Source organism: Aythya fuligula, chromosome 15 (genome assembly GCF_009819795.1).
Source record: "Aythya fuligula isolate bAytFul2 chromosome 15, bAytFul2.pri, whole genome shotgun sequence".
Lineage (NCBI taxonomy): Eukaryota > Metazoa > Chordata > Aves > Anseriformes > Anatidae > Aythya > Aythya fuligula.
The window spans coordinates 10847159-10874257 of NC_045573.1; the positions used below are offsets into that span (position 1 = coordinate 10847159).

At 49.5% G+C, this 27099-nt stretch overlaps 4 protein-coding genes across 9 annotated transcripts in view; 2 read left to right on the forward strand and 2 right to left on the reverse strand.

Moving 5' to 3' along the window:
* Nucleotides 1–6136, forward strand: part of GTF3C1 (general transcription factor IIIC subunit 1) — a 41744-nt gene extending 35608 nt beyond the window's left edge. For both annotated transcript variants that reach the window (XM_032197349.1, XM_032197350.1), the window contains exons 33-37: nt 269–555; nt 1064–1724; nt 3827–3866; nt 4855–5047; nt 5731–6136. In XM_032197349.1, the coding sequence (XP_032053240.1) occupies nt 269–555; nt 1064–1724; nt 3827–3866; nt 4855–5047; nt 5731–5952 (1403 nt within the window). In that variant the 3' untranslated portion in view covers nt 5953–6136. The remainder of the gene's footprint in view (nt 1–268; nt 556–1063; nt 1725–3826; nt 3867–4854; nt 5048–5730) is intronic.
* Nucleotides 6137–6537: 401 nt separating this feature from the next.
* On the reverse strand, nt 6538–7247 carry POLR3K (RNA polymerase III subunit K). Its single transcript, XM_032197363.1, has 3 exons — nt 7073–7247; nt 6882–6969; nt 6538–6799 (listed from the first exon to the last, which is right to left on the reverse strand). Exons 1-3 carry the CDS (start codon nt 7181–7183, stop codon nt 6672–6674), a joined length of 327 nt encoding a protein of 108 aa, XP_032053254.1. The 5' UTR covers nt 7184–7247; the 3' UTR covers nt 6538–6671.
* SNRNP25 (small nuclear ribonucleoprotein U11/U12 subunit 25) lies at nt 7216–10502 on the forward strand. Of its 3 annotated transcripts, none has more exons than XM_032197359.1 (6): nt 7216–7331; nt 7433–7523; nt 7603–7708; nt 7795–7869; nt 8904–8966; nt 10304–10502. In XM_032197359.1, exons 1-5 carry the CDS (start codon nt 7224–7226, stop codon nt 8956–8958), a joined length of 435 nt encoding a protein of 144 aa, XP_032053250.1. In that variant the 5' UTR covers nt 7216–7223; the 3' UTR covers nt 8959–8966; nt 10304–10502. The 3 variants fall into 3 exon arrangements, with proteins under 3 accessions (XP_032053250.1, XP_032053252.1, XP_032053251.1); XM_032197361.1 differs by lacking the exon at nt 10304–10502 and adding an exon at nt 9394–9458; XM_032197360.1 differs by lacking the exon at nt 10304–10502 and adding an exon at nt 9166–9351.
* Nucleotides 10503–10965: 463 nt separating this feature from the next.
* The window catches only part of RHBDF1 (rhomboid 5 homolog 1), a 36481-nt gene continuing 20347 nt past the window's right edge, over nt 10966–27099 (reverse strand). For all 3 annotated transcript variants that reach the window (XM_032197356.1, XM_032197357.1, XM_032197358.1), the window contains exons 4-18: nt 24317–24530; nt 22094–22300; nt 21240–21362; nt 20916–21076; nt 18342–18593; nt 17631–17742; nt 16625–16699; nt 16192–16353; nt 15978–16078; nt 15165–15228; nt 14608–14702; nt 13558–13633; nt 12936–13036; nt 12529–12682; nt 10966–11729 (exon numbers count right to left, since the gene is read on the reverse strand). In XM_032197356.1, the coding sequence (XP_032053247.1) occupies nt 11310–11729; nt 12529–12682; nt 12936–13036; nt 13558–13633; nt 14608–14702; nt 15165–15228; nt 15978–16078; nt 16192–16353; nt 16625–16699; nt 17631–17742; nt 18342–18593; nt 20916–21076; nt 21240–21362; nt 22094–22300; nt 24317–24530 (2317 nt within the window). In that variant the 3' untranslated portion in view covers nt 10966–11309. The remainder of the gene's footprint in view (nt 11730–12528; nt 12683–12935; nt 13037–13557; nt 13634–14607; nt 14703–15164; nt 15229–15977; nt 16079–16191; nt 16354–16624; nt 16700–17630; nt 17743–18341; nt 18594–20915; nt 21077–21239; nt 21363–22093; nt 22301–24316; nt 24531–27099) is intronic.

Sequence of the window (27099 nt, forward strand, 5' to 3'; positions counted from 1 at the left end):
TCTTCCAGTGATACTTCCCTTTGCTAAGAGAACAGGCCCTTTCCAACCAGCTTGCTGTACATCTACAGGCCTTTTCAGACACAAATATGTAAGGCAGAAAGGAAAAAGGAAGCTGCAGTAATGAACATGGAAAGCTGAGCTCTGTTTTTAATTGGAATTGTCTAGAACACCTCTAATCTGTCTGTCTCAGAATATTTATCTTTCCATAGTGCACTGTGTAATAACAATACATCACAGCTTATACACTTGTTTTTTATTTGCTTTGCAGTTTCTTCTGTGCTTGATAACACAGCTGTGGGAGTCTCCTGCCTTCCTGAAACTTTTACTAGACTGATAAAAGTCCAAGACGAAAAGTATGATATTGATCAGTTCCTTCGTGAGTGTACAGAATGCTATGGCTATACTCCCGGAGACACAGCTGCTGTTTTGGAGATCCGTAATGCAATAGAAGCCACTTCCCACTTCGGGATTTGCACAGCTGACCTGGGCAAACGTTTCTGCAGCTATGAAGAGGTGGAACCTGCTCGCACCAGGAACTTGCAGCAGTACATTCAGGTGGTTTAACTGCCAGCTGTTTTCCATACATTAATGTCTGCATGCCTAGAATTCCCCTTGAATAGAACAATCTTCCAGATGGTATGAAGCAATATAAATTGAACAAAGCTATTTGTATTAGGCAAGAGATAACATACCAATAGCATGATAGAAATCTTGTCTCATAGTAAGGCCAAAATCTAAAGCAGCATTTAATCAAAGATAGGAATTAACTTTTTCAGAAACTTAGAGGTGTCAACATTCACCTCTGGAAGCAAAGTACTCTTTCCCAGTTACAGTTTAACTTAATTTAAGCTGAACAAAAATGTCTTGGTTTGCAATTTCAGAGAAGTGTAAGGTACAGAACATCTTTTCAACTTAAGCGCAACAGGACAGGAAATTGAATAACCTACTAAGCTCTCCCTCTTTGCTGCTACTTAAATATGACGATTCCATGATACTTAGTTATAATGCCTTTTTTTCCATTGTAAGCTCCTGAGATCTTTTTTTTTTTTTTTTTTTTTCATAGGACCTCATTGAAATGCAGCAGGTTTTAGAAGTAGGAGGCTATACTGTACGACTGGTTGCAATTATATTTGCCAAGCCATGGCTATTACATTCAGTATGTCTGATAAATAAACCAGATGATTCTGGTCAGCAAGGTGCAGACACTGCTCTCTCAGATGTACAACAGGATTGCCTGCTGTCAGGACCAAAGAAAGGAGAGGAATGTTCACAAGAGGAGGAACAGCTGGAAACAGACACAAAAAATCTCTGTGATGAAGAACCCCCAAAAAAGAGATGCAAGACTCAAAATGATGTCCTTCAAGATGGTAACCAACTCTGCCAGGATTCACAGAGTGCTTTGAAAAGTGCAAATGCAAGTAACTTTGATGCAGATGTTACTGATCCTATTACCATGAAGAACCCTTTGATTACGGACGGGGAATCAAGCTCCCTGGGGGGACAATCAGAACATACAGCTGAACACCCACTGTGTGCTCCAGACACTGTGAATGTGGATGCATACAAGGATCAAGACAAACCTTGTTCTGAGGACAAAGAGCTGGAAGTAGAAAATGATGATTTCAGCACTGACCACAACAAGCTTACCCCTAGCCTTGAACACTCAGCCAAAGAGCAGTGTGATGATGTTTCCCATTTGCAGGAGAACCCAGAGGCCTCTAAAGGTATGTAGGAGTGCTCTACATCCACGAAATAGAGGCTGGCTCGTTGTCATCTGATCCCAAACAGGTAGCTCCATTTTATAAGCAAACCCTTAATCCTTTATGAAGCCATACCCACTAAGAGAAGTTTTCATTTCTCACAAAGGGGCACTGTGCTAGTTGATCTGAAAGGTATTGGAGGTTTCAGATATGTGACAGATTACTTTCTGTGCCTGTGCCTGGAATGTTCATGCCTAGTCCAGAAATGTGCTTTCCTTAGAAACCCATTTCCTTAGAATCATAGAATATCCCAAGTTGGAAGGAACCTGTAAGGATCATCAAGTCCAACTCCTGGCACCCAAAAGTCCACCCAAAATTTTAGACCATGTGACTAAGAGCACAGTCCAAACGCTTCTTAAACTCTGACAGGCTTGGTGCAGTGACTACATCCCTGAGGAGTCCCCGTGAAGAGCCTCTTCCTGATATCCAGCCTGAACCTCCCCTGTTGCAGCTTGACTCCATTCCCTCGGGTCCTATCACTGGTAACTGAAGAGAATAGATCGGTGCTTGCCCCTCCACTCCCCCTCAAGAGGAAGCTGTAGACCACGATGAGGTCTCCCCTCAGCCTCCTCTTTTCCAGGCTGTACAGGCCCAGTGCCCTCAGCTGCTCCTCATACATCTTCCCCTCTAGTGCCTTCACCATCTTCATCACCCTCCTCTGGACACTCTCCAACAGTTTCACATCCTTTTTGTACTGTGGTGCCCAGAACTCCACACAGTAGTCAAGGTGAGGCTGCACCAGTGCAGAGTAGAGCAAGACAATCAGTGTCTTAATGTTCTCCAATGATATATTTAGATCTGAAGTTTCTCATCTCTGGCTTCACTCCAAAGATGAGACATTTTTAAATCTAGAAAACACAGCACTATGGTGTACCTTTAACTAGAATGCCTGTGACTGAAAGCTGTGAAGTCATTAAACCATTCACCAGAATGCAGGACGTGCCAGTGAAGATTAATAGCCTCTTTTGTGACCCAATCTGACTCCATTTTCCTGTCCTTTTTATTTCCAGTTTTCTTTTTTTAATAGCTAGTAGTCCTTGCCAGGATTTACATTGAGTAGGTTGATGGCAGAGGTTCTTTTGTTTTTGTTTCTACCAGCTCTCATTTCAGATTGAATCACAAGCTAACAGTCTTTGTGGCATTTTGCCAAAATCTGCCCTTAACCTGCATTTACAGTTGCAGCCTGCCATATGAATCAGTGCAGATTGATCCATAGGGTCTGGGAGTTGACTATTGTTTAATTGGAGCTTTCTTGCAAGAAATAGACTCTGGGCTGTCTAAGTAGCGTAAGACTTCAGTAGTTTCATGTTAAGAACTGCTAAAATGATATTTTGGATTTAACTTCTACTGCTTTTAACATAGGAAGGGTAAAATTGTAGCTGCAACCAAGTGCAGAGTTCTTAGCGGCCTAACTGATGAAGCACAGCTGAAGGGTTTACATGTGCTTATGCCAAAGCTGTTAGCCTCTGGGTGTGGTAGAGGTATGTACACTAAGTAACTGTGTAATTAAAACCCATGCCATAACAGCTCATGGAAGTTGCAGTGACAACCTTCATTTTGTAGGTAAACCATGCTGAAATCTTGAGTTTGCATTCTCAAATCCTAAGTACAGTTACTCAGACAGCTGATCAACTTCAGTATGACTACCAGCAGCATAAAATTAAACAAACCCAAACCCATGTGAGCACTTGCAAGCTGAGACCCTGCATAGGGTGAAACTTGGTTCTTTCAGCACATAGAATTGTCTGTTGTTCAGCCATGTAATAAGACTTTTAGTGATAAAACTTCTTGCTATGATTTTGGAATAAAACCACAAGAAGTGTGGCTGGAGCAGACAGATGTGGTTGTGAGAACAAGTGTGGAACAAGGGCTGTGCTGCAGGCAGATAAAGGCAGAGCGGAATCGTGGTACTCCCCATGCAACAAAGAACAACACACCACTTAGTTTGATTGTTATTTTCTAGCATAAGCCATTGCCTTTTACAGCTTAGCTGCCTTTTACTTTCCTTCTACTATATAAAGTTTGGGCTAATTAACTTAAAAACTATGTGTTTGTTTTATTTTCAGACTGTTCTATGACAGACTTATCCCAGGCAGCTAAGGACAGGTGAGTAACAGAGATATCTGCAGAACAGCTGAAGTTATCGTTACCAAAATAACTTCTGAAAGCAAATGCTTTGGAGACCTTAGTTTTATGTTCTGGTGGGTTGAGAGGACTGAAGATGAGCCCCATGTTTTCCTCCATTGTTCTTGTTAATGTTGTTGATGTGTTCATATGTGTGCTCCCCAATATCAGAGGAACAACAGGAATTTTAATTCACAAGTCCAGTGTCAGTGACTCTCAGCTTCTGCATGGCCAGGAAAGGCATAGAGAAACTCTGCAATATGGAAAGTGTGAATTACAATGCAGGGTCCAGCCTTTGCATCCAAAATGCTAAAAATGAGCAATTCGGTTTCCTGGCTGAGTACCATTGCTGTATGTTGCAGATCAAAGCAAGTCTTTGGCAACTTTTGGAGGATAATAGAAGTAATGCAAACAGGTGAAGCAAAACTTTGCTGATCATCAGTGATGTGCTGGGTCCTGCACTTGGGTTACAACAACCCCATGCAGTGGGTACATGTGGGGGGAAAGAGTGGCTGGAAAGATGCCCAGCAGAAAAGGACCTGGGGGCTGCTGTTTGACCTCCAGCTAGCCGAATGTGAGCCAGCAGTGTGCCCAGGAGCCCAACAGCATCCTGGTTTCTATTAGAAATAGCACAGACTGTTACCTAACAGGGCTAGGGAAGTGACTGTCCCCTTGCAAGCAGCGCTGGTGAGACTGCACATTGAACATTGTGTTCACTTTGGGGCCAGTCACTGTTACATAGAAGTTATGATGATAGGAAATCTAGCTAGAATAATTCTTTTTGGGAAAACCTAGTAAGAACTAAGGACAGGGTTGGTTACAATTGCACACAATCAGGAGATAAAGATAAACCTGCAAGCATTTTGCCTTGGCTGCCAGTATAGGGGGATGGAAGAGGCATTGTGATGCAGCCAGCAGTTTACATTCAAAGTAGCAGCTGGCAGAGCTGAACTTGAACTGTCTTTTGCAGGGCCTGTGAGAACGTCTGCTTCATCGGGAGACCATGGAGGATTGTGGATGGGAATCTAAATAAACCTGTATGTAAGGGAATGATGGAAGCTGTGCTCTATCACATCATGACAAAACCAGGCATAACAGAAGACCTGCTGCTGCAGCATTATATGGGGGTCCTGCAGCCTGTTGCTGTCTTGGAGATACTGCAGGTATGTGAACCATCAGCTGTGTCAACCTGTTAGGTTAAGCTTCTGCAGTAAGAGTCAGCACCTACTTCGCTTGAAGTCCCAGCAAAATGGGTGACAACTTGATTAATAATAAATCTGGTGAGAACTGGTTTTGAAATCCTATACAGAGCTATATATATTCTATCTGTAGTCTTATACCAAGTGCCAGTAGATCTGAATGCTTCCCTGTGTAAGATCCCTGAATATGCAGCAGGTATTTTCAGCACATACAGCACACAGACTGCCTTGTTGGGTGTTGCTGTGGGAGCAAATGCCTACCCATTAACAGGTGCTGACTCAGAATCCTGGTACATTTATACCAGCTCCAACGTGTAACTCAGAGCTGTCACTGAAAGTGTGTTCTTACTAATCAGACATCAACTGCTACACTGAAAGGCTTTTATCCTCAAGAGATACAGTAGCTGATGAGCAAAATGACAAATGAGGATATATCCAGCTATTTGAACTTTCTTTGGTGTGCAGTAATCTTTGCCATGCCCTTTGCCATCACTGTGTCCTCCTGTGGGCTGGAAGTGAAACCACTCGGTATAAATTGCCTCATGTTTCTGGGAACACTAAATGTAGAATAGCATTTGAGGGGGTGGGTGGGTTGTTCAGTTTATTTCTGCAACTGCTTAAGCTAAAATATGTGAACTTTTCTGCAGGGTCTTGAAGCTCTTGGTTGCATCAGACGATTTCACCTGAAAAAGCCATCGATGGTGTCTCTCTTCTCTAAGCCAGTCATAGAAGAACAAATAAACAATCCCAAACTGAGTGAAACCCCAACAACATACTTTGAGCCTACCATAGACTGTACTCTCAGGCTGGGAAGAGTGTTCCCCTGTGAAGTTAACTGGAATAAATGGGTGCAGATTATCCACGTATAATAGATAAAAGATAATAAAACGTAGAAAAGATCTAAACTTAAGAACAGGCGTGAATGCAGATTAAACGCTATATAACTTCCACTCCATCATGTTTTGTTTTAAGAAAGCAGTTTTTTTTTAAGTTATTTTTACTTTTGAATACATTTAAGCTGAGAATAAATCTTAAGCTGAAGGTAATATTTGATCCTACTGTGTTTTTCCAATAATTGCTCTGAAAGAAATTCCTGAAAAAGCCAAGCCAGGCCTCTAACTGTCCAAAGGGCTCCATGCATCCTTCCTAGCTTTTGCAAGATTTCAAACAGAACTTCTCTGGTTTGCCCATGGGGGGAAAAAGGCCTCTCTTATTTTTTTCTCCCCTTAAGGCTCCAGGGGTAACATTTTACCTTTGCTTTGTGTGTGGGGGTTGGTTCCATAGCACCTGAACCTGGCCTAACCTTTGCCGAGTATTCTCAGAGAGCTTCAGCTAACCACAGTTACCTCTTAAACACCGATTTCTCACCGTGGCACTGTCTCAGCCTCTTCTCTTTTAGTCCTCCACGGCAGCCTCACCCTCAGCGGCTTTCAAAGCACCACACGACGCCCAGATTTCCACTCACCGCCAGCTTTATTGCGAGGGCGGCCGCCGCCAGCCCGGCCCCGGCACCACGAGCAGGGGGCCCCGGGGCAGGCCCAGGCCGGGGCCCCCTCAGCTCGGGCCGGCCCCGGGGGGCGGGGGGGGCTCAGTCCCTCCAGCGGTGGCCGCACTGGGGGCTGCAGCACTTGTAGAAGGTGGTCATGGGCTCGTCGGCCGAGCGCGTCTGGATCTGCATGAAGTAGGCGCGGGGGTGCTCGCACTTGGGGCACGGCTCTGCGGGGCGGGGGGCGCGGGGCCGTGAGGGGAGGCGAGGCCCGGCCCGGCCCGGCCCCGCTCCCCCCCTCACGGCCCCTACCTGCGGTGGAATCCACGTTCTCCCAGGCCGCGGCGCCGCCCAGGACATCGTCCACCTCCTTCAGCTGCGGGTATTTCCTGCTCGTCACCTGCGGGCCGCCGCCGGTCAGCGGGGTCCGGGCCGACCGCGGCCACCCCCCCCCTCCCCACCTTTCCCCTTTATCCCCCCGGTCCCCCCTCGTCCCCCGGCACCTTCCGCGTCACATTGCGCACGTAGGGGCAGGTGGTGCAGGCGAAGCGGTGGCAGCGCGGCCCCTCCTCGGCCACCAGCACGTTGCCGCAGGCCGGGCAGAACAGCAACATCGCCGGCCCCGCGCCTCGCGCCGCCCCTTCCGCCTCAGCGATGGCGGAGGCCGAGGAGGAGCTGGCGCACGCCGAGGTGCTGGAGCTCTTCCAGGCGGCGCTGGCGCGGCTGGTGCAGGACCCGCTGCTCTGCGACCTCCCCCCGCAGGTGGGGCCGGGGCTGGGGAGGGCTCAGAGGGGGACGGGACGGGACGAGGGAGCGGCGCGGTTGACCTGAGGGCCCCCCGCCGCCCGCTCGTCCCCCCGCAGGTGACGCCGGAGGAGATCGGCTCGCAGGTGGCGCTGGAGTACGGGCAGGCCATGACGGTGCGGGTCTGCAAGGCGGACGGCGAGACCATGCGTGCGTCAGGGGCCGGGCTGTGTGTGGGGGGGGGTGTTTGTGGGCCGAAGGGGCGCTGACGGGGCTGTCCCCTCCGCAGCCGTGGTGGTGGTGCAGAACGCGACCGTGCTGGAGCTGAAGAAGGCGCTGCGGAGACACGTCCAGCTGCGGCAGGCGCGGCAGGGCGGCGCCCAGCACCTCAGCTGGTGAGCGGCGCCCCGCGCCTCAGCCCTGCCCCGATCGCCCGCGGGGCTCCCGCTGAACCTTTTTTGTTTTGTTTTTTTCTCCCCAGGAAGTACATATGGAGGACGTACCACCTCACCTATGCTGGAGAGAAACTGGCAGATGATAGAAAGAAGCTGAGAGAGTGAGTGAGGCGCTTCTGGCATCTATAGGGCTGGGTGGGCCCAGATAGTCGGGCTGTACTCGAGGCGTGAGCACTGGGGGGGATTGGTGTGCACCTCTGTGCCACAGCTCGGCCAGGTTCCCCAAAATGTGGGAGCAGAGCTTCACGCAGGTGGGACACGGCCCCAGCAGAGGACAGGTGCATGGCAGGAAAGCCTTGGGTAATTCTTCAGCCACGACTTTTCTGTGATGAGGGTGTTTGTCCAATTTGGATGACAAAGGCAGGCAAACATTGTCCCTGGCCCAGGCACACTAAACTCTGCAGAACAGCTAAACACTAAAGGAAATCAGATGGAGCTTTTGAAGGCACAGAATGGGGTGAGGGACCTCTGAAGGTCATCCAGTCCAACCCTCTGCTTAAGCATGGTAACCCAGAGCAGGTGGCTCAGTGCTGCATCCAGCAGGGTTCTGAGTACCTCCAAGAGCAGAGGCTCCACAACCTCTCTGGGCAACCTGTGCCAGTGCTCAGACCCCCTCACAGAGCGTGGCAGAGCTGCTAAGGTAGAAGGGCATGGGGAGGGGTTGAAAGAATGGCAAGCCTGCTCAGCCACACATCAGAGACAATCCTTGTAACAACACTGACAAACCACTGCTATGCCTGTTCTCAGGGCAAGGAGGCAGGAGGTACTTCTGTGTACTCTAGCTGCTGCATAGAGCAAGTGCTGGTTATATCAGCCCTCATGCACACCAGCAAGAAAAGCTTGTCTGAAGTATTACAAACTCAGCAGGAATGAGAGTCCCTAGAAAGACAGCCCTACCTAATCAAAGCTGTCCTTGAAAGACTGAGCCATGGGTGACAGACATTATGTTGAGAAGGTGTTGCAGTAAAAAAGGCAGGTAATCAGATCCTGTTCAGCCTATGCAGGTGAGAATTTTAAACTGTCCTGCAGTAGAGCACATTAGGAGTCCATCTTCCCTTGGGAAAAGGAGGCTATAGGATTTCAAAGTTTGTGGTTTCCAGAGAACCGGCATGTAACAGCACACCTCTCTGTTCAGGTATGGCATCAGAAACCGGGATGAGGTCAGCTTCATTAAGAAACTTCGAAAGTAACCTGTCAGGTAAGTCCTGAATATCCATTACAAGCTACCAGTTCTTCAGCTTTGTCTTCCCAGGGCCTTAGCATTCACTTACAGCAGCTTGTGGTGCTGCTCTCCACTGTACAGCAGAGCATTCCCGAATGTCCATGGCTACATTAGGCTCACACCCTGGCTCTGGTCCATTTCCACATTCTCATTGTGTTGCTTGTGCTTCTTTTAGGGCAGGGAATGATGATTCAGCTACTTTGGTTAACAAACCACATCAGGACCAGCAGAAGCAATACCTAAGTGCTAGCAATGGTGCATCTCTAACCCCTACATTACATGGTAGTCTCTGCTCCCCCAGTGTCTTGAGAATCCTTAAATACAGTAGTCCTTTGTTTGCTCTCATGACTGCTTCTGGGACCATGCCTTTTTTTTTTTTTTTTTTTTTTTTTTTTTTTTTTAGACTTGATCAATCTCTGGAAATCACTGTCACAGATGTGGCAGGTTGTTAACTAATGCCTAGGAAGAGGTCTCTGTGTTACAGGTGACTGCCACCATCCAGTTCATTTGATCCTCCTGTGAGTCTCATTATACCCAAGTGACTCTTCTTCCACCTGCTCCTAATGCTCCTGTATCCTTCAGAGCACCTGCAGTTAGCAGAAGTGTCCCACGGGTGCATATACACAAACACAAGTAAATGTTGCTGTTGTTCCACATTGGGTGTATTTTGAGCCATTTTCCTCAATTACTGTGAGTTAGAAGGAGTTATCAAAAGGCACCTCTGCTTATGTGCCATGTAGCTTTTGTTTCTCAATTTTCTCAGTTTATGGAAATCTTGAGTTGAGCTGAGTTGTTTTCAGAAGGCACTAGGCAACTTTTGGCTGTAGTATTTTTGTGCAACTGATGCACTTAAGACTACAGAAAGCGTGTATATTTACCTGTATGTAGCCCAAGTATACAGCGTAGTTGTGGTACTGTGATGCAGTGATGCACACAAACACAAGGGGTGGTCAAGAATCCCAAACTTAGCATGTTTAAAATTGTCTGTCTCCCCTCATCACCTAAAAACAGTCACCAAAAAGCAGTGGTAAGTGCAGTTTTTTGAAACACTTCTTTGATTTGTGGCTCCAGCTGGCTGGGTTAGAAACTGTCACTTTGTGACCACAGTAGCTTTTTCCCTCCTTCAGTGCTACCGCATCTGTGGCATCCAGTGTAGTGAAGTGTGTGCCATGACAGAAGAGATCCGTCTACCCCATGGTGCCCACACCCAGCAGTTACCTATAGCAGCACTTGATTCTTCTAGTACTGTGCATTTAAGAGAGCCCATCATGTAGTTATTACCGCCACTTTCAAATACGTTCTTTCTTTAACAGAGAGAGCAGAGAATCCAGCTCTACCACGACCAGGCACTAGATCCAGCACTCTCCTAGAGGAAAAGATATTGTACCATTTCCCAGAGAAGCAAACTCCAGTTGAATATAAATTCCTACGTGTTTTTGCAGTCACTGTTCAAAATGTTTTCCTCTGAGTTGTATGCACTGTGATTAAAGAGAGACTAGTTTTCTAAAGCGTTTAAAGCCCTTATTTCTCTCCTTAATGCTTTCTACAACTACCTGAAAGGTAGTAGGGAACTGGGGGTCGGTGTCTTCTCGCAGGTGACTAGCAATAGAGCTAGGGGGAACGGCCTCAAGTTGCACCAGGGGCAGTTTAGGTTGGCAATGACGACTTTTCTTCTTTTCTTCTCAGAAAGAGCAGTCAGGCATCAGAAGGAGTTGCCCCCGGAGGGTGGCAGAGTCACCGTCCCTGAGGGGGTCTAGGGAAAGGTTGGACGTGGTGCTTAGGGACATGGTTAAGTAGGTGACACTATTATTAGGGGATGGTTGGACCAGATGATGGTGAAGGTCTTTTCCAACCTTTCTGATTCTGTGATTTCCATTAGCAAATCTGTCTGGGTATTTTGGGTGCCAGAAAAGCATGCGTCCTACTGGTGTATGAAACAACACTGGTGAAATAAAGCAACAAACATAGCCACAGACTATGCAAAACAATTAACAGTAGCTAAAACGCTACCTTTCCATTTAATCACCACCTCAGCAGTAGTAAATAATTCTGGTTAAAAATGTAGTATTGAAACTAGTGTAATAAAAATAATGGCAGCAGAAAAGGTTCAATACAATTGAACAAGGCACAAACGTTCTGTTCAGAGTCTTCTGAGATAAGGCAAAACATGCCTGCCGAGTGCTAAAGAGACAGTTTAAATTAACAACGGGCAGGGTTAGAAGTGTCATTGGATTAGAAGCTTTGTCCATATGGAACTAGCACAGCAAATGCAAAGACAGTCCATCTCCAGTGCCTGCTCGAGAAGCCTGTCTTTGCCTTTCAGTGGAGCTGTGCATCCAGGTCGTATTTCTCGCAGAATTTGTCTGTGAATGGTATACAAGTAAGGAACTCACACCACTCACACTTGATGGGGTAGAAGTAGAATAGAATCACAAGTCCTGAGAAGAGTGCAATGAAGATGAGCTGGAAAACTATAATTTGGCATCGCTTCCTATATAAATCAAACTTCCCAAAGCTAATGTAGGGCAGGAAGGCAAAGGAGAGGAAGAAACCACTGATGAATCCTGAAATGTGAGCAAAATTATCGATCCAAGGCAGGAGGCCAAAGGCAAAAAGAAAGAGCACCACAGCCAGCAGCTTGAAGAAGGCCCTCCATGGGCGTGCCAGGATTTGCCAGCTCTGGAAGAGCTCCACAAAGAGACAGGCCAGAATCCCAAACTGGGATCCTGCAGGGCCAACCTGCAGAAGAAGAGCATTAGAAGTAACATCAGGCACATGCCATTTGCCTGGCTTCTGCAGCCAGCTCCAGCCATTAGTTACTTAGCATTCAACCAACTCCTTGTTCAATGTTACTTTGGAAAGAGATGCCGCAGCGTGAGACTTCATCCTGACACTGGGGTTCAAGGCCTGGTTTGACACGAGGACCAAGGTAGGTGTGAGGCCATCAATGGCCAGAACAGATTTTCATTTTAAGGAGGGTGAATCTGGTTTGAGTCACCAGAGTGGAGAGGTCTTTACAGGCCATCTCCTTGGTTCCCTCACCCACCATGCACTCTTCCTTATTGATGGTCCTCCAGGTCCAACCCATGAAACCGATGGTCACATTAGACTTTTTCAGCTGTGGAATGTGGTCAGGGACAGCGCTGGACCATCTGTGGGAAAGGCAAGCTGTGGTCTTAGCCCACACCCTCTCCTACCTGCCACTTGCATGTGGAGGGTCTCTGGCACCAGCTACAGATCTTAATTCCCAGCCTACCACAGGCCTCATCATCTGGTCGACACCCCCAGTTCACTGCAAGAGGCAGCCATCTCCCCACAGCTAGAACGGGTCAGTCACTTGGAAAGCCCAGGGTACTCTGGGGGGTGTTACTGCTTGGCAGCTAGGTGATGGTGTGGTGCCGACTTCTAGCTACAAATCTGCACAATCCACATGCTGCAGAGATAAGTGCAGCTCTGGTTTCTCTGCCGGAGAGGCACAGGTATGAAGAGACTTGTATTCAGGGCAAATTGCCAGGACCCTAGCCTGTAGGAGACCCACCTCTGCTCTGTAGGGTAGAAATATAGCACTGGCAAGGTTCCCCGTGATGCCACTGAGCAGGTAGATGATAGAGATGCGATGCCACCCTGCCAGCTTCTCTAGGTCCCGCAGGATTGTCATTTGGAAACAGACTGAAACCAGGCAGTGCAGGATCCTGCCAAAATCAGAGTACAGGAGCTGAAGCAGCAGCCACTGAATTCCCCAATGTGCTCATTTGTCTTCTCCGCCAAGTCTGATCTGGCCCACTCCTTGTAATATCCCTCCCAACAAACGCAGCCTGGCAAACCTCAGCAGGCACAAAAACTCAGCCTCCCACTGTCCCCCAAGGAAGAAAGCACTAGAACAATCCTCGTGGCAATCCCATGGTTCCCCCACCCAGGCACTGGAAGTTTTGCACCTGTGTTTACCCAGCATGCAGGAAAAGCGAGAGCCAGAGGCGGTAGAACTGGTCAGGGACTTCTGGATTTAGGAAAGGGAGGAGTCCACAGACATCATCCATGCAGTGAACCTAGGGCAGCAAAAGAGGGGTCATGAGGTGTACCAGCACCACCTGGCACAGCCAGTTACCAAAGTCAGAGACTGCAGCTAGCTCTGAAAAAGGGGTTCACCTTTCCCTTCCCTGCTATATCAAGTCCCAACTCTCATCTCCGACACCAATTCACATGACCCCACCCATTACTTATTGCAGAATTAGGCCCTAATTTATCACCTCGACACATGCACAATATACATCCCCCTTTGCTCACCCATGAAGCAGGGAGGTTGAATTCACCTGCTGCTTTTACAGTGGTCCTGTGCTGGGTTTTTGTGGCTACCAGCCCCAAGTTCTAAACTGGTCTCCCAAAAAGGAGAGATGCAGCTAGCTCTGCCACTACATTCTGGATCAGCAACTTCCCCTGCGCTCAGAGTGGGACTCAGCCTAAGGGCAGAACACAAGATACCCACCCATACTGCCACAGTCACTCCCAAATCTTGCCAAGTTGCTAAGGGGAACAGGAGTGCCCATACAAAACCCCAGCCTGCATTTACCTGAGAGCAAAGCGTTGCCTCCTCATGGAAATAGCCCCGCATAAATTCACAATACTCCCGGGAAGTTATTTCACACCTGGAAGAAGGACAAGTAATCAAAATGAGAAATGACCATCACAGTCATGTATGGGAGACACAGTGTCGTCCCTGGACACCCACTCCTCCTCATCTCATCCCAAATCTGTCTATGAGAACTGATGCAGCCCTTGACATGCTGTAGCATCGCTGCAACAGGTGCACTAACGCATTCCCATTCCAGTCAGGTGCCACTCTTCATACCTGCCACTTCTCCCCCTGCTCCTCTCCCAAACACAAGTCTGAGTCACCCCCTGCTTCCTCCCCCCCCTAGATTAATGCCCTGCATACAAGGGTTCCAAAATAAGTGCCAAAGCTGAGCTATTTACAGCTGAGAAAGAAACACTGGGGGTTGTGGAATTTGTGTCTCTTGAGCTTAGGAGTCCTGTGCCCCAGTCGCTGACAGCGCAGAAAGGCAGGGGCTAAGCCAAGAGTGTCCTGCCGTGACTTTTGGGACAGAGAAACCCCTTGGGGCAGCGCTGATTTTTCTTCCCAGCAGGGAAAGCCATGCCCAAGCACTAGGCAACTAGCAGCTGAGAAGCAACGTGAGGAAGAACATCTTCCTTCTTGGCAAACCCCAGAGTTAGTCATTTCCTGACAGCTCCTTGAATGCTCGGAGGCACCACGCTGGGTCAATGTAGCCTGTTAGGAACACGCTGGCCATTCCCGAGGAAAAGCACTGAACTCCACAAAAGAAATATTTAATTCCCAGGGTTTTGAGTCCTTCCAAACTGCAGGATCAGTTTGATACCCCGAGATACCCTGCCACACCAAAGAATCAGGCTGGCTGTTACCCTGCGCTTGTCCGAGTCCTGCTCTGTCTGCAAGACCCTGTTGGGCTCCCCTTACCAGCAGGGCTCTGGGCTGCATGCAGGAAGCCCAAGGAGGACAAATGGCTTTGTCTACAACCCCAAAAGGGACCTCTGTTTCTCACCCTGCTACCCAGCCCCTCTCCATACAGGCAAAACTCATTACCTTCCTTTGGTCCCAATGCAGCAGGGCCGGCCTGTAATCACACAGTCCATGTGAAGGTGGTTTGTATAATTTCCAGCACTGTTTTTTGTGCATATCTGGAAAATGACAACAGGCTTCAGTTAGACAGTCGTGATTTTCCTTGCTGCCTGGGGAAGGTCAAAACAGCCACTTGGGAAGAAGCCAGTCCCACAGACACAGCCTCCTGAGGCCTTCCTCTGACAGCAAGATGGTGCCTGACACCCCATCTGCCTGAGCTGTTGGAGCCTAAATCAACACCTTCTCCCCTCCCTGCCAAGCAACCAAGACAGCTCCGAGACTGAGTCTGTCTCCATCATCCTATTACCCTGGCAGGACTTTAGCTGGTACGGGGGAAACCTTTGGAGTTGGAGGGCTTCAAGCCTTGGCTTGACAAAGCAACTGCCGCCCTGACCTGGTGATTGTGACAAGGAGCAGGAGGCTGCAGCAGATACTGCTTCCAACAGCAGTGCTGTGGCTCTGAACAGTGGGGTGGAAATGCCAGATGCCAGCACAGGCCCTGTGCCACCAGCGATGCTCACCGGCCATTTGGTGATGTCGTCCGGCCACTCGTGCGGCTCCATTGAGGCTGGCTGCTCGCACACTCTGCAGCGACAGAAAGCAAAGATCAACCACAGAATTGACATTTCCCAGTACACCAAGCTGTCCTTGCACCCCAGGCTACCCTCCCACAGGTCCCCTCTGTCCCTGGCAGGGCGGTAACGCATTATATCAGGTCAGCCAAGGCTGTGCTGATTGAAGCCACAGCTCGCTTCCAGCGAGCAGAGGTCATGGCTCCAGCACACAGGCAGCTGTCAGAGAGCAGGAAACTGCCCAGCAACAAACTGGAGGCTGCCTGGCTCCTTTCCAGGTGGACACAACCCCAGAGATGGGCACTGAGTTGGTCTCAGCCCTGCACCAGCCCATGGTGACCAAGGGCAAGTGTATGCTGTGGCACCTGGTGGCTGCCAGGGCTTTGCGGGAGAGTTGTGCTGGGAACAGCGCTGCTGTCCCCCAGGGAGGGAGCCTGTGCAGGGAGCTGGGGGAGCAGGTGAGGAGGAGAGGGACAAGAAAAGAGCCCACAGCTCAGAACGAACCATGGTGTAGATGGGCAGCCAACAATGGGGATGGGGGGAACACAAATATGAGTACACCCTGGGAGGCTCCAGAGGAGGGAGCTGCCTCAGCCTCCCTTGCAGCCATCAGGGCAGGCAAGGGCATCACAGCCCACACATCGCATGGTCTCCAGACTAGCTGCTGCCCTGTCCATCACAGAACTAGTCTGGGACCTCTGACTCTACTGTCACAGCAGCCCTGGTGTGCCCAGGTCAGCAGCTAGGCTCAACAGGACCTACCTGGGGTCCTGATGACAAACTGACCCAAACTGCCTCTTGCTTCCTGCCAGCATCGGTGTGCTGGGGTGGTGGGGCCACTTCACCCAGACAGCCAGGGTAGACTGCAGGAGAGGGGAGAGGAGAGGTGTCACTGTGAAGCCCAGGGCGGGAGAAAGCATCAGTAGAAATGGCCCTGAGCCTGCAGGAACAGCAGGGATGGGACCACCACACTCACTGAGCACTCCTCCTCTGAGGTCTGCACGCAGCCCGACTTGTCGTTTCGCACACAGCAAGCAGAGTGCTTCTCCTTCTCCCGTTTTGCCTTGATGAAGCTGTGCACTTGCTGGTCCTGCCTCATGCATGGTGAGAACTTGGCCCCCAGGTGGATCAGGGCCTCCTGGCAGAGAGATGGAAAAGTTCAGCTCAAACGAGGTGCAGGTAAGGACTGATCAGGACAGAGCAGGCTGGGGGGGGGAACTCCCATCAGGGCCAGGGACAAGACCTGCATAATGATGTTCAACACACATCAGGCTTTTTCTCGGTATTTGCCACAAAGAAGTGAGCCCAGAACAAGAATCCAGGGAATTCCTTGCCCATGGCCCCAGAAAGGTCAGTGTAGCACGTATCCCCCTGACAGCCCACCAAATGTCCCAGCCGATGACACTCACTGAGCTGGGGCCAATCCAAAAGTTTTCCTGCTGAACATATTTGACATTTTCATAAACTCCTCTGTTCCGCAAGACCTGCAAGGAGAGAAAGTGAGAGCCCCATAAGCTCTTGCCTAAAGGGGCAGCAGGGCAAGCAGCAAGGACTGGTGAAAACAGCTCCCAGGAGGAGCAGGAATCCCCACAGCAGATGACTGAGTATACAGCTCTCTCAAACTGGTCTTTTGCAGGATAGCAGGTCTGGGCACTTTTTTCTAAAGATTTAACTGAAATCGTCTGCTACTGGCTACTTCCACTTTCAGGAAAATCCATGCTCTCCCAAGGATGGCCGAGGTCCTGCAGAAAGCTTCACACAGCTCAGAAACACAAGCAGCAGCTGCCAGCAATGCACGTCCAGATGCTGGTGACAGTGCTCTGAAAGCTGTCAGACTTGTAGGTGAGAAGTAATCTAGGACATCCCCTGCACAGAGCAGGGATACAGCGCTACAGAGATGTGTACCTCAGAGAGAGACCTTTGACAACATGTGGGAAGTCTACAAATAGCTTCAAAGTTTGCAAAGTCAGACAGGTCGGTTTTGCTCCTGACAGAAGCAAAATCCTGAAGCTCTTGCAAAAACCGAAATAACTAACTAAAAACCTAACTAACTTGAAAACCTAACTAACTTGCAAAAACCTAACTAACTTGAAATACTTCCCTACCATGAGCATCCTTCTGGTCTCCACCAGGAGGGGAGTACATTGCTCAAAAGGGCTCTCAGCACAGACACAGCCAGAACCTGGGAAGAGCCCACCATGCCTTGTGTCAAAATCCCACCTGAAAGAGCTCAATGTCAAGAGCAATGTGGCTGCAGGGGGGAAAACAGGCAGCAGGAGGGCTCACAGAGATGCTGCATGCAGGCCCAGAGGCAAGGCTCAGGCAAGTAGCCATTATGCTGAGGACTGACACAGAACCAGCAGCAGAAGGCTGAGACACAATCACAGTCCAGGCACGTCAGGGTGAGTTACTTACTGAATCAACAGTTTCGTGTTGTGAGAACCCCACAGGGGCAATACCATAGATGCACACAGCGAGGATGGTGATGAGTGAATGCACAAAGGTGACCCAGTATGTGAAGAAAGGCCTGGATGGAGGTAAAGGGAAAAGATCAGAGGCAGAAATCCAGGCACATTACATCTGCTCACAGAGCACAGGAGAAAAGCTGCTGCTTTCTCCTAGGTACCTTGGTAGACTCTGGGGACAAGGACCAAGATCATCTAGGGATGCACAAGACAGGGGCAACAATCTTGCTGGCAGCCAGCCCCTGTTTACTCTGACTACCCCACAACACTGAGCATGCCACTCTTTGCCAAGAAAACCATCCATGAACACACAAGCCTGATGCCAAAATGTGCCGTGTGCTGAAATAATGACTTCAGGGAAATGATGAGAGGCAGGAATACCTGAGCCTTCTTGCTCATAACAGGACAGTAGTGGTGGGGAAGACACAGATGCCCAAAGCAACAGGAGGAGTAGGGTACACTCCCAGTGCACGATGATGCCAACATGCTGCTGTCAGCTGCAGTTTAGTGCTGTGCTTCAGGGATACAGACTAGGGGGAGGTCTCAAGCCACAGGTTTCACCCCATCACTCCCAGGGAGTTCCCTGAGTCACCCAGAGGCAATGGCACTCTCACTCTCTTGCTAGCTGTATTGGGAACCCTTCTACAACTGCAGCTCTCACCTGTGATCGTCCATGTCCTCAATCTGCCGCTTCACGTAGCTGTCGATGCGCTTGCGATACGTCCGGTTTGTCAGCTTCCCCACCATCCCCAGGCCATACGGCCGCTTCTCCTTGGCAAAAAGCTTCCTGACAGGGACAGCGATGCGCTGGCCACGCTTCTGTGGGCTGACACTCACCACCTCCTGCCGCAAGCGGACCTTGGGCTGTGCCAGGCCCCCGTCCTTTTGCTTCCTCCAGCCTCGCTCCAGTGGGCTGGAATAAAAAGTGGAACAACAATGGTTTCCTTCTCTATGGCACAGTAACGGGGACCAGCGCTTCTCTGGTCTCTGGTGGCAGCACACCTTGTGTCTGTCCCACCACAGCTGGCCTGAACAGCAGCTGATGGCAGGCAAGGTGCTCTGCAGTGGAAGTTGTATTTCCAAGTGTTACAACGCCCCAGCTGACAAAAGCACGGGATGATGCACAGAATGTGGCACAAGATAGATGTGCCAAACTCAGCCCCACCAGTGAGGAGCTCTCACAGCTTTAAAGAATTGTCTCAGCAACCAGTTAAATGAGGGAGGCTCTGGCCAGGCATCACTGAGCTTTTCATTTTGGGGAGACAAGGTTTCCAACCTCCCAGCATCAATACTGCATCAGGGAGCAAGAAGGGTATTCTGTGATGATTTTGACCACCTCTTTCAATCTCAGCTTGATCTTTGACTAAGAAGTATCTTTTCTGCAAACAGATGGAGAGGAATGGAAGCCATGTGCTGTATCCACAACTACATCCTCAGCATCTCCAGGGCCAGCAGCCCAAAGACCCTGCTTTAACCCTCATACACATCCACTTCCTCTTCTAATTCATTCCTCTCACTCTGCTCTCTGCTACAAAATGGAAGTGCAGTTTAGCCCAGCAGTGGAAATCCCCACCCTTGAAGCACTTTGCTGTGATCAGACTGGCAAGTCAAAATCCCATGCCCATTAAACCAAACAGAGGAGAAGAGCAGGAATCCAAGACCAAGACAGTTACCTCTCAAGACCTGTCTTCCATTCTTCCCTCTATTTGCACTGATGCATGCATTTCTCAGGAGAAAAACAAAACCAGGCTTCAACAACACAATAAAAATCCCAGGCATCCCTGTCTAAAGGAATGTTTTCTTACCAAAATAAAGTATGCAATGAATGAAGGTTGCACAAGCTACTGATGAATAGCACCTGCTCTGGAAGTCTGCACAATCTTCAGATGCTTTTTGTATTTCATGGCTCTTAAAGAGCAGTCTGGAGTTCAGGTATGCAGCACTGAGAACCTGGCACACACACACACTACCTACCATTTCACTCTTGCTCACTGCCACGATAAGCACATCCCCTGCATATGCTCTAGTCTCTACAGATAATTTCCCTGGTATCCTAAATGTTCCTGTCTGCACAAATACAATGGTTGTCAAAAGTGACCAGAGAAACCAATTGACCATCTTTTTTTCTGAAAGATCACCAGAGCATCTTGGAGAGGTCAAGACAGCTTTGAAGTACGGACAAGCACTAGGATGAGGTTAGAGTAGTTTCTGCATTACTGACGTGCTTTTTCCCAGTATTTCCAGTGCTGGGCTATCAGCCTATGCCAGAATAAACACCTGATCGCCTAAAAGGACACCTCACTGCAATTCTGATGCTGTTTTCTGAAGCGTGAAAGAAGCATTATTTTCTTCAATAAATACAACTATTTGAGGAGATATGAATGGAGCCAAAAAGGCTGAGGCCATCTCAAAGGAAAGACAATAAGCTCACACCATTCGTTGCTTCTGCTTACATTAAGAGTGAGTCAAGTACTTGGAAACACTTGAAGGAAAGCACCAACAGAGCAAGATGGGCTGCGAGCAGCAGAACCACAAGGACCTCCCTGTCTGCTACATGTTCACACCCAGCAGAGCTCTCTGCTGGGGTGAGCTGCCAGCTAAGCCAGAGCTGACTCGGAAACGACACAGAGCAATTACTCAGTACCAGTTACTCAGGTGGAAAAAATCTCGGCGTACAGTACAGTACCACCCACATATTTGTAAGGCTCTCGGCATCAGTGCCACACCTTTCTCTGGTTTCAAGTGAGGAATGCAGCCCAGCTTGACGCTCAGCAACGCTTCACACCACTCCTTGCAGTTAGACGACAGTTCCTGGTGTCTGTAGCAACAGCTTTCTCATCTTTGCTGCATTCTCTGTAGCTGAAGGCTGGGCCCCTAGCATCCTCAGCTGATTTGACGTCTTTTGTTTGCCCACGGCATGACACAGCCTCCAGAACACATCACATCAGTGTGGGAAGTTGCTGGACAGGTGGCCTCAGAGTCACTTTTCATGGGTAGCTGGGGTAGGTGGTCTCTCACTCAAAATATCAAGAGAAGCAATCTGGACTTAAAGAAAACCCACCACTGTTCTGTTCTTTGAGCTCTGCTCCAAACACCTGTAGTACTCAGATCCTGCCTTCCCTCGCGCAGGAAGGTGGGTCTTGCCCCACCAGCTGCCTAGCACCGAAGGTCCCACTCTGAATGGGTTGGCCACCACCCCACATTAGGCTTTTTCGGCTTCCAAGAAAATACTCACAGTAGCAAGTGGCTTCTTTCAAGCTCATTTTTGTCCAAGGCACCTCCTGTGAGATCTGTCTGATCCAGAGGTTTCACCTCAGCATCTTTGACTGCGGCTTCTGATGGCGACTCAAACACCTCATCTGGATACGTAGAGAGCTCCTCATGAAGGACTCCTTCCTGGGCAAAGACACAGAAGTCCCATCAGAAGGGGGTGAGTATCACATTTGAGACACCAGCCCCCGGAGAAAGCAGCACCACCCCCTGCAACATACAGCCCTGCCAGAGCTACAGCCTCGTGCTGTCTCTGGAGCCAGAGCCACATCAGAGTCCTGCCTCTCACCCGAGCAAAGAAAGAAGTGTCGAGCTCATCTGGGAAATCCACCGTGTCCTCCTCCAGGAAACTTGCTGGGGTGAAGCTGCGCCGCTGAGCCCTCCTCAGTGTGCTGTCCTTCACAGAGCGCCCCTGTAGCCAGCGAGAGTGGCATCAGATCACTGCCAGAAACCTGAGCCCCAGGCACATGCAGTGTCACCCGGACAGGACGCGGGGAGTCCAAGCGCTGACCCTGTCACGCTTGCCTGTGGAGCACAGCAGACCTGCTGGTGTGCAACACCTTGCAGGTGACACCTCCAAGTGCTAACCCACCTCTCAAGCCACACTGCCCACATCCCATGCAGGCTGGTAGCACAGGCTTCTACAACAACATCTGACCAAACAGCAGTGGTACCAACCACAGCAAAAGGGCTTCCGGGCCCCCCTAAGGGACACCCAGAAAAGCAGACGTGGCAGGACGAAGAGCCTTGCGTTGCAAGAGGCTCAGGTGCTTCTACAGTGCCATGAGCAGGTGCAGACACCCAGAGGTCCAGGCAGGCTGAACTGGACCTGCTGGAACCCTCTAAGGCTGCTGATTGTGGGAATCAAAGCCCCAAGGCTGATAAAAGGTGGGCAAGACATATACCAAAGCCCAGCCAGCATCCTGGTTTTTACTCCTGCCCGCCAGACAGATGGCTGAAACAAAACAGGACACCTTCTGGTTTCTCCCCCTCCATCACTGCCCTCCCACATCCTCTCTACTCACAGAACGTACTTTTTCCAGGATCAATGGCCTGCACACACAGCTCTTTCCCTCCCACTCCCCTCGCACCGCAGGGCCCCATCTTGCTGCCAGGCTGATCCTGCCCTGTACCAGACAGTACCTTCACCAAAGCTGCAGCTGCTCGGAAACTCATTTTGGCAACTGACTCCCGTTTCCGCCGTCGTGGGAGACGGTTGAAGCCCGAGCGTGAGCTGGTGAAGGAGCAGAGCGACGTGGCACCCGGCGTGATCGGTGTGTGGGGGATGCTGCAGCCATCGTTGTCATCAGCCATACGGAAAGCTCGGCCCCGGGCCAAAGGGTCTATGATCTGCCCAGAGAAGAAGCCCATGAGTCACCTACCCCCAGCTGTTGTCCACCAAACCATTCTCCCTCCAGCTCTCCATGGTCTCACCTCTTGAAACCATACAGTGGCCTGACTCCTGGGATCAGCCAAGAACCAGGCTAGAAGAAACAGCAAGCAATTCTACATTAGGGAGATAAATCATAACCTGTTGCAAGCTAAGCCCTAATTCTCAGTCCCAAACCCACATCCTCCTCAAACCTCTCCCAACTTGTTTTTGTTCTTTTTGTGTGTGTGTGTGTGTTTTTTTGGTTTGTTTGTTTTCTTTTTTTTTTGGTTTTCTTTTTTTTTTTTTTTGGTGATGGTGGTAGCGGGGTTTTTTCGTTGGTGGTAGTGGTATTGATCATTTTTGCCCAGAATGTTCCTGACATCTACACAAGACTCCAAATCTCCTTCAGCCCTTCCTAAGCTCTTGCTTTCACTCATCTTCTGTGCCATGGAACTCTGCAGTCAGATAGGATGATATATGAGCAGGACTTTAAGAAATCCCTGAGTGCAACCATGTCCTTTATAGAGCTCGTTTCCTTTCTGATGGTGGACAGCACTGGACTTAAACAGTATCCTGGTGAAGCTTTACTGTACATGTACATCTGATTCCATTTATCATAACAGCTGGAAAAGAGCAGGCAAGCTTCCAGGAGCTACAAGCCCTTCTCTGGGATTCTTCAGACCAAAGCTGCCACTTCTTCTGAACACATGAACCAACCTACTGAAAATATTGCCTTCAGCTACAATACTTACCTCTATCCTTACATCACCACAGCTGCGGTTTCCATATGACTTCTATGCTTTATCCTAATGTTTTATGACCCTTTTTTAATCCACAGTTGCACACTCAACAGAAAGCTGTATAGGGTTTCACCTACTGAAACCAGGTTCTGATTTAATGTAGCCTACATAGAGCCCAACAATATTCCTGAGTTTACTGGGACCAAAGCCCTCAGCAAGGTGAGACTGCATTGAAAGATGCACAATATTCTCCTCTGTTTCAGTGATGCAGCCAGGCTTCAGGTCACAGACTAACTTGCTTGGGAAGAAATTCATTTCCCACTTGTCCAAGTTGCAGCGGTGCTCACTGATGCCCTGATACCATATTGATTAAGGTGGTGAATGGAGCAAAGGGAAGAGCTAGAATGTTACAGATTAGTTATCAAGTGCTGGTAACTGAGCATGTTTGACTGGGTCCTGTCCCTTATGGCCACAGTTCTACTGCAAAGGGCACCAGATACCTCACAATTTGTGAGGACACGTGAGCAGCGCTGTAGTACAGCTGATGCAAGAGGCACTTTTCCAAGTCCTATAACATAATCAGGTTTCTTTGAAGCCAGTAGCTGTGCTACTGCCTGCATTCAGCCTGAGACAAGGCAAGTGCTCTGGATGTTACCTGGCCTGCTACTGTAAATGGGGGATCGACAACAGTGTCCAGTCTATGCATGACAGATTTTTGCCTTTGTAAAATGGCAGCAAAAAGCCTCAGCAAGATGTTCTCAGACACGCTGCACGCATCTAACCACCATGCCACCAGAGTCCCAGTGTGATCCCCAAATCCTCCACAGGGCTGCCCTCAATCCATTCATCACCCAGTCTGCACTGATACTGGGGACTGCCCCATAGGCTTTGCTTGGCACTGTTGAGCTTCAGAAGATTCACACGGGTCTATTCCTCCAGCCTGTCAAGGGCCCTCTGGATGACACCGAGCATATCACCTGCACCATTCAGCTTGGTGCCAGCTGCAAACTTGCTGCAGATGCATTCAATCCCAGTATCTATGTTGTTAATGAAGATATTACACAGTACTGGTTCCAGCACAGACCCTTGATGAACACCACTTGTTACTGGTTTCCATCTGGACATTGAGCCACTGACTGTAGCTCTTTGGAGAAGACACGTTCAGGCAGAACTATGCCAACAGATGGGTTAAAAGTGGTAGAGACACTGTGCAGGAAGCTCACGATGGCCTTCAGACTATCCCAGGTTACTCACCTTTTGCATGCCCAGCTGGCAGGGCCCAACATAGAGTGGAGGGGGGGTTTCTGTGCTTGTTAGAGAAATATTGTCCTGACTGGGCAAGTCCATTTCCCGGATGACCTGAGGTTTCAGCTTCCCATACCGCAGGCTGCAGTGGCGAAGGCTCTTTCTCTGCCATTTCTGTGTAGCATCACTGTCTTTGCTTACTCCAAACCAGTCAGCTGTGCCTCTGAAAGATGTCAGCATACAAGTACACAGGAGCATTATGTTTGCTTGGACAATGCAATTGAAAAGACAAAACCCCCGGTGGTCACTTCCAGCCAACCCCAACCAGAATGTAGGCAGAACTCTTCCCCACGAGCATCCCACAGCCTGTCCTCAGCCAGTTTTAGCAATCTGATATATGCTGGCCAGAAGTGTTCAACCATCAACAGCATTATTTTCTCTCTTGAGACAAAAGAAAAACAAGAGATTTAATGTGTGTAATGAACAGTTAGTTCTGAGTTTTCCTAGAAAGAAAGAAGAAGAGATGGAACAGAAATTCACATAAGAAGTCGGTAAAATGTTTTTTTCTTTAAAAGGCATCCACAGAAAGCACTTACCATCTTCAGGCCAGCTTTAGGTCCCCCATTGTGGGACTACAGTTTTCCATGTCTCTGTGTCATGTCCCAGTGGCCACCAGAATTCACTGGTCTCTCCCAGCTGCCCGCCACACCCCCAGAATATCCCCAACTTCTCCTCATGCTGCAGGATTTCCATCCTGCTCAAAATTAACATTAACAGCAAATGCTTGCTGTGGTCCTGCTCGCTGCTAAGGCGGGTGCACGTAGCTTCGTGCCGCTGGTGGCAGAAGCAGGAGCACGATGCTGCAGCCACAAAGTAGGTATGCTGCCAAGGGCCTGCTGTCATGGAAGCCCACTGGATCAGAAGCAAAATCCCAAGGAAGGTAGAGAGGGATAGGTGTGAATTAGACCAACAATCTACTTCAAATACTGCAGGAGAAGCTGGTATCCTAAACACATGAAGATCATCGCAGCCCTGCCAGGCCTTTCCCACGGTGGTTAATCCTGCTTCAGAAGGTGGCAAGCTGTGTCAGCCTACAGCTGTCTGGCCCAGGTGTTGAAACTTGAAAGTCCTTCCACGCCAAACCCGAAACCCTCGCCTCGGGCCCCCTGCTCAGGTGTAGGATTTCCAGCTGCTGAGAAGCAAGACCTCACAAATCACAAAGGGAGTATCAAAACATACATTGGAGTAAAGGGTAGGTTAAATCTAGAATTACATCACGCAGGGGAACTGAGTCAGTGCACTGGAGGCAGGAAATTAGCCCTGTGTTTTCCTTATTCCACCCTACAGAACAAAGATACCATCAGCAAGCAGGTGAAGGTGTCCTGACACTACGTAAAAAGACACAAATTCAAAACACAGCCTCTCCAGCTAAAGCCTCCAGATGCAAACAACCACACATTGCCCGCAGCCTTCTCCAACTTCCCAGTGACCCAGAACAGGCCCTTCAGTGGGCACAAAGTCGAGTGGGCCATTGCTAGATCTTACCCAACCTCACTGAGCCAAATTTCTCCAAACGCCTCCACCTAGTCAATAGGGGACAGACCTCAGAGAAGGGGCTATGCCCAGCTCAGACCACTGCTCTGCTCCCACAGACCCACAGCTTGTCAGAGCAATCTTTGTCCCTGTTCCAAGTAGAAGGGCTCAGGGTAAGTGCCTGGCCTGAAACACCTGAACCAAGTCCACAGCACAGAGGTAACACGCAGGCTGTGCAGATGCACAGGCACAACATGCCACAAAACGTTCTTACAACACATCTCAGACCTCCATAACTGACATTTTAACACCAAGGTGGCCTTGGGTGACAAGGGGCCACTCCTCAATGGGAGAGAGGAAAGAGTTGTTTGTGCCCCTACTAGCCCACTGTGGAAAGAGCAGTGCCTCAGAGCTCTCAATCTCTGTTCCTGTTAGCACGGAAGGACAAGCACTATAACAGCCCCTCTGTGGAGCAAGTACTGCTCCTGAACTGCCAGCGACCACTGCTGGTGCAGTGCCAGCACAGAGATCTGTCCTACTGATCATAGCCAAGACAGTCCATGAGAGCCTTAGAACAGAGTTTATGGTATCTGGAGCACCCTGGAAAAACAACGAACGCTCTGTCCAGCTGGGGAGCCCCATCACCTCCTACAGACACCCTGGGGCACTGTAACCAGCAATGAATCGACATCAGGGGCTGGCTCTTGTTCTTCTGTTGCTGTGAGCTAACCAGCTCTGATAGTCGGAGCCCAACCACGAGCAGTTGCAAGGGCAGACACAGTGTCAGACTGCCACCTGGCCAAGGGTAGCAGGGTGGAAGGTAGGATGAGAAGGGACACCTGGGCATTAGGTCCAGTCCCTGCCATGCACAGTCACGGTTTACTGAGCTCCAGTCTGAGGTTGGTAATCGATGGCCACTGTGCCCTGGACTCCTGGAGTGTCTCATCTCTTTGGTGCTAAGTAAATGAAGGTCTCCACCTCAAAAAGAAGACAGTCACATTTGGATTAGAAAAAGTCACGATGTCAACCAGCTCTGAGCTACATTCAGACCGATGTAACCAGCATCCATTTGGTGCAGCTTTATCTCTTTCCTCTTCTGCTCCCAAGAGGCTTTGGAGCCAATGTACGCATATTCCACATGTTGCAGTAACGTTGGCAAAGACAGGCTGCACTGTGGCTGCTCTGGGGAGATATTACAGTTACGGTGAACACCGGGAGGCTGACAGCTTGTTAGGAGAGGCAGGAGGGAGTGAGGCTGG

Coding starts and splice junctions, on each gene's coding strand:
- POLR3K (XM_032197363.1), bottom strand. CDS start 7,183: ATGTTGCTGTTCTGCCCGGCCTGCGGCAACGTGCTGGTGGCCGAGGAG. Junction 6,970..7,072: donor TGCGCAATGTGACGCGGAAG/GTGCCGGGGGAC, acceptor GGCGGCCCGCAG/GTGACGAGCAGGAAATACCC. Junction 6,800..6,881: donor GAACGTGGATTCCACCGCAG/GTAGGGGCCGTG, acceptor CCCGCCCCGCAG/AGCCGTGCCCCAAGTGCGAG.
- SNRNP25 (XM_032197359.1), top strand. CDS start 7,224: ATGGCGGAGGCCGAGGAGGAGCTGGCGCACGCCGAGGTGCTGGAGCTC. Junction 7,524..7,602: donor GGCGGACGGCGAGACCATGC/GTGCGTCAGGGG, acceptor TCCCCTCCGCAG/CCGTGGTGGTGGTGCAGAAC. Junction 7,709..7,794: donor GGCGCCCAGCACCTCAGCTG/GTGAGCGGCGCC, acceptor TTTTCTCCCCAG/GAAGTACATATGGAGGACGT.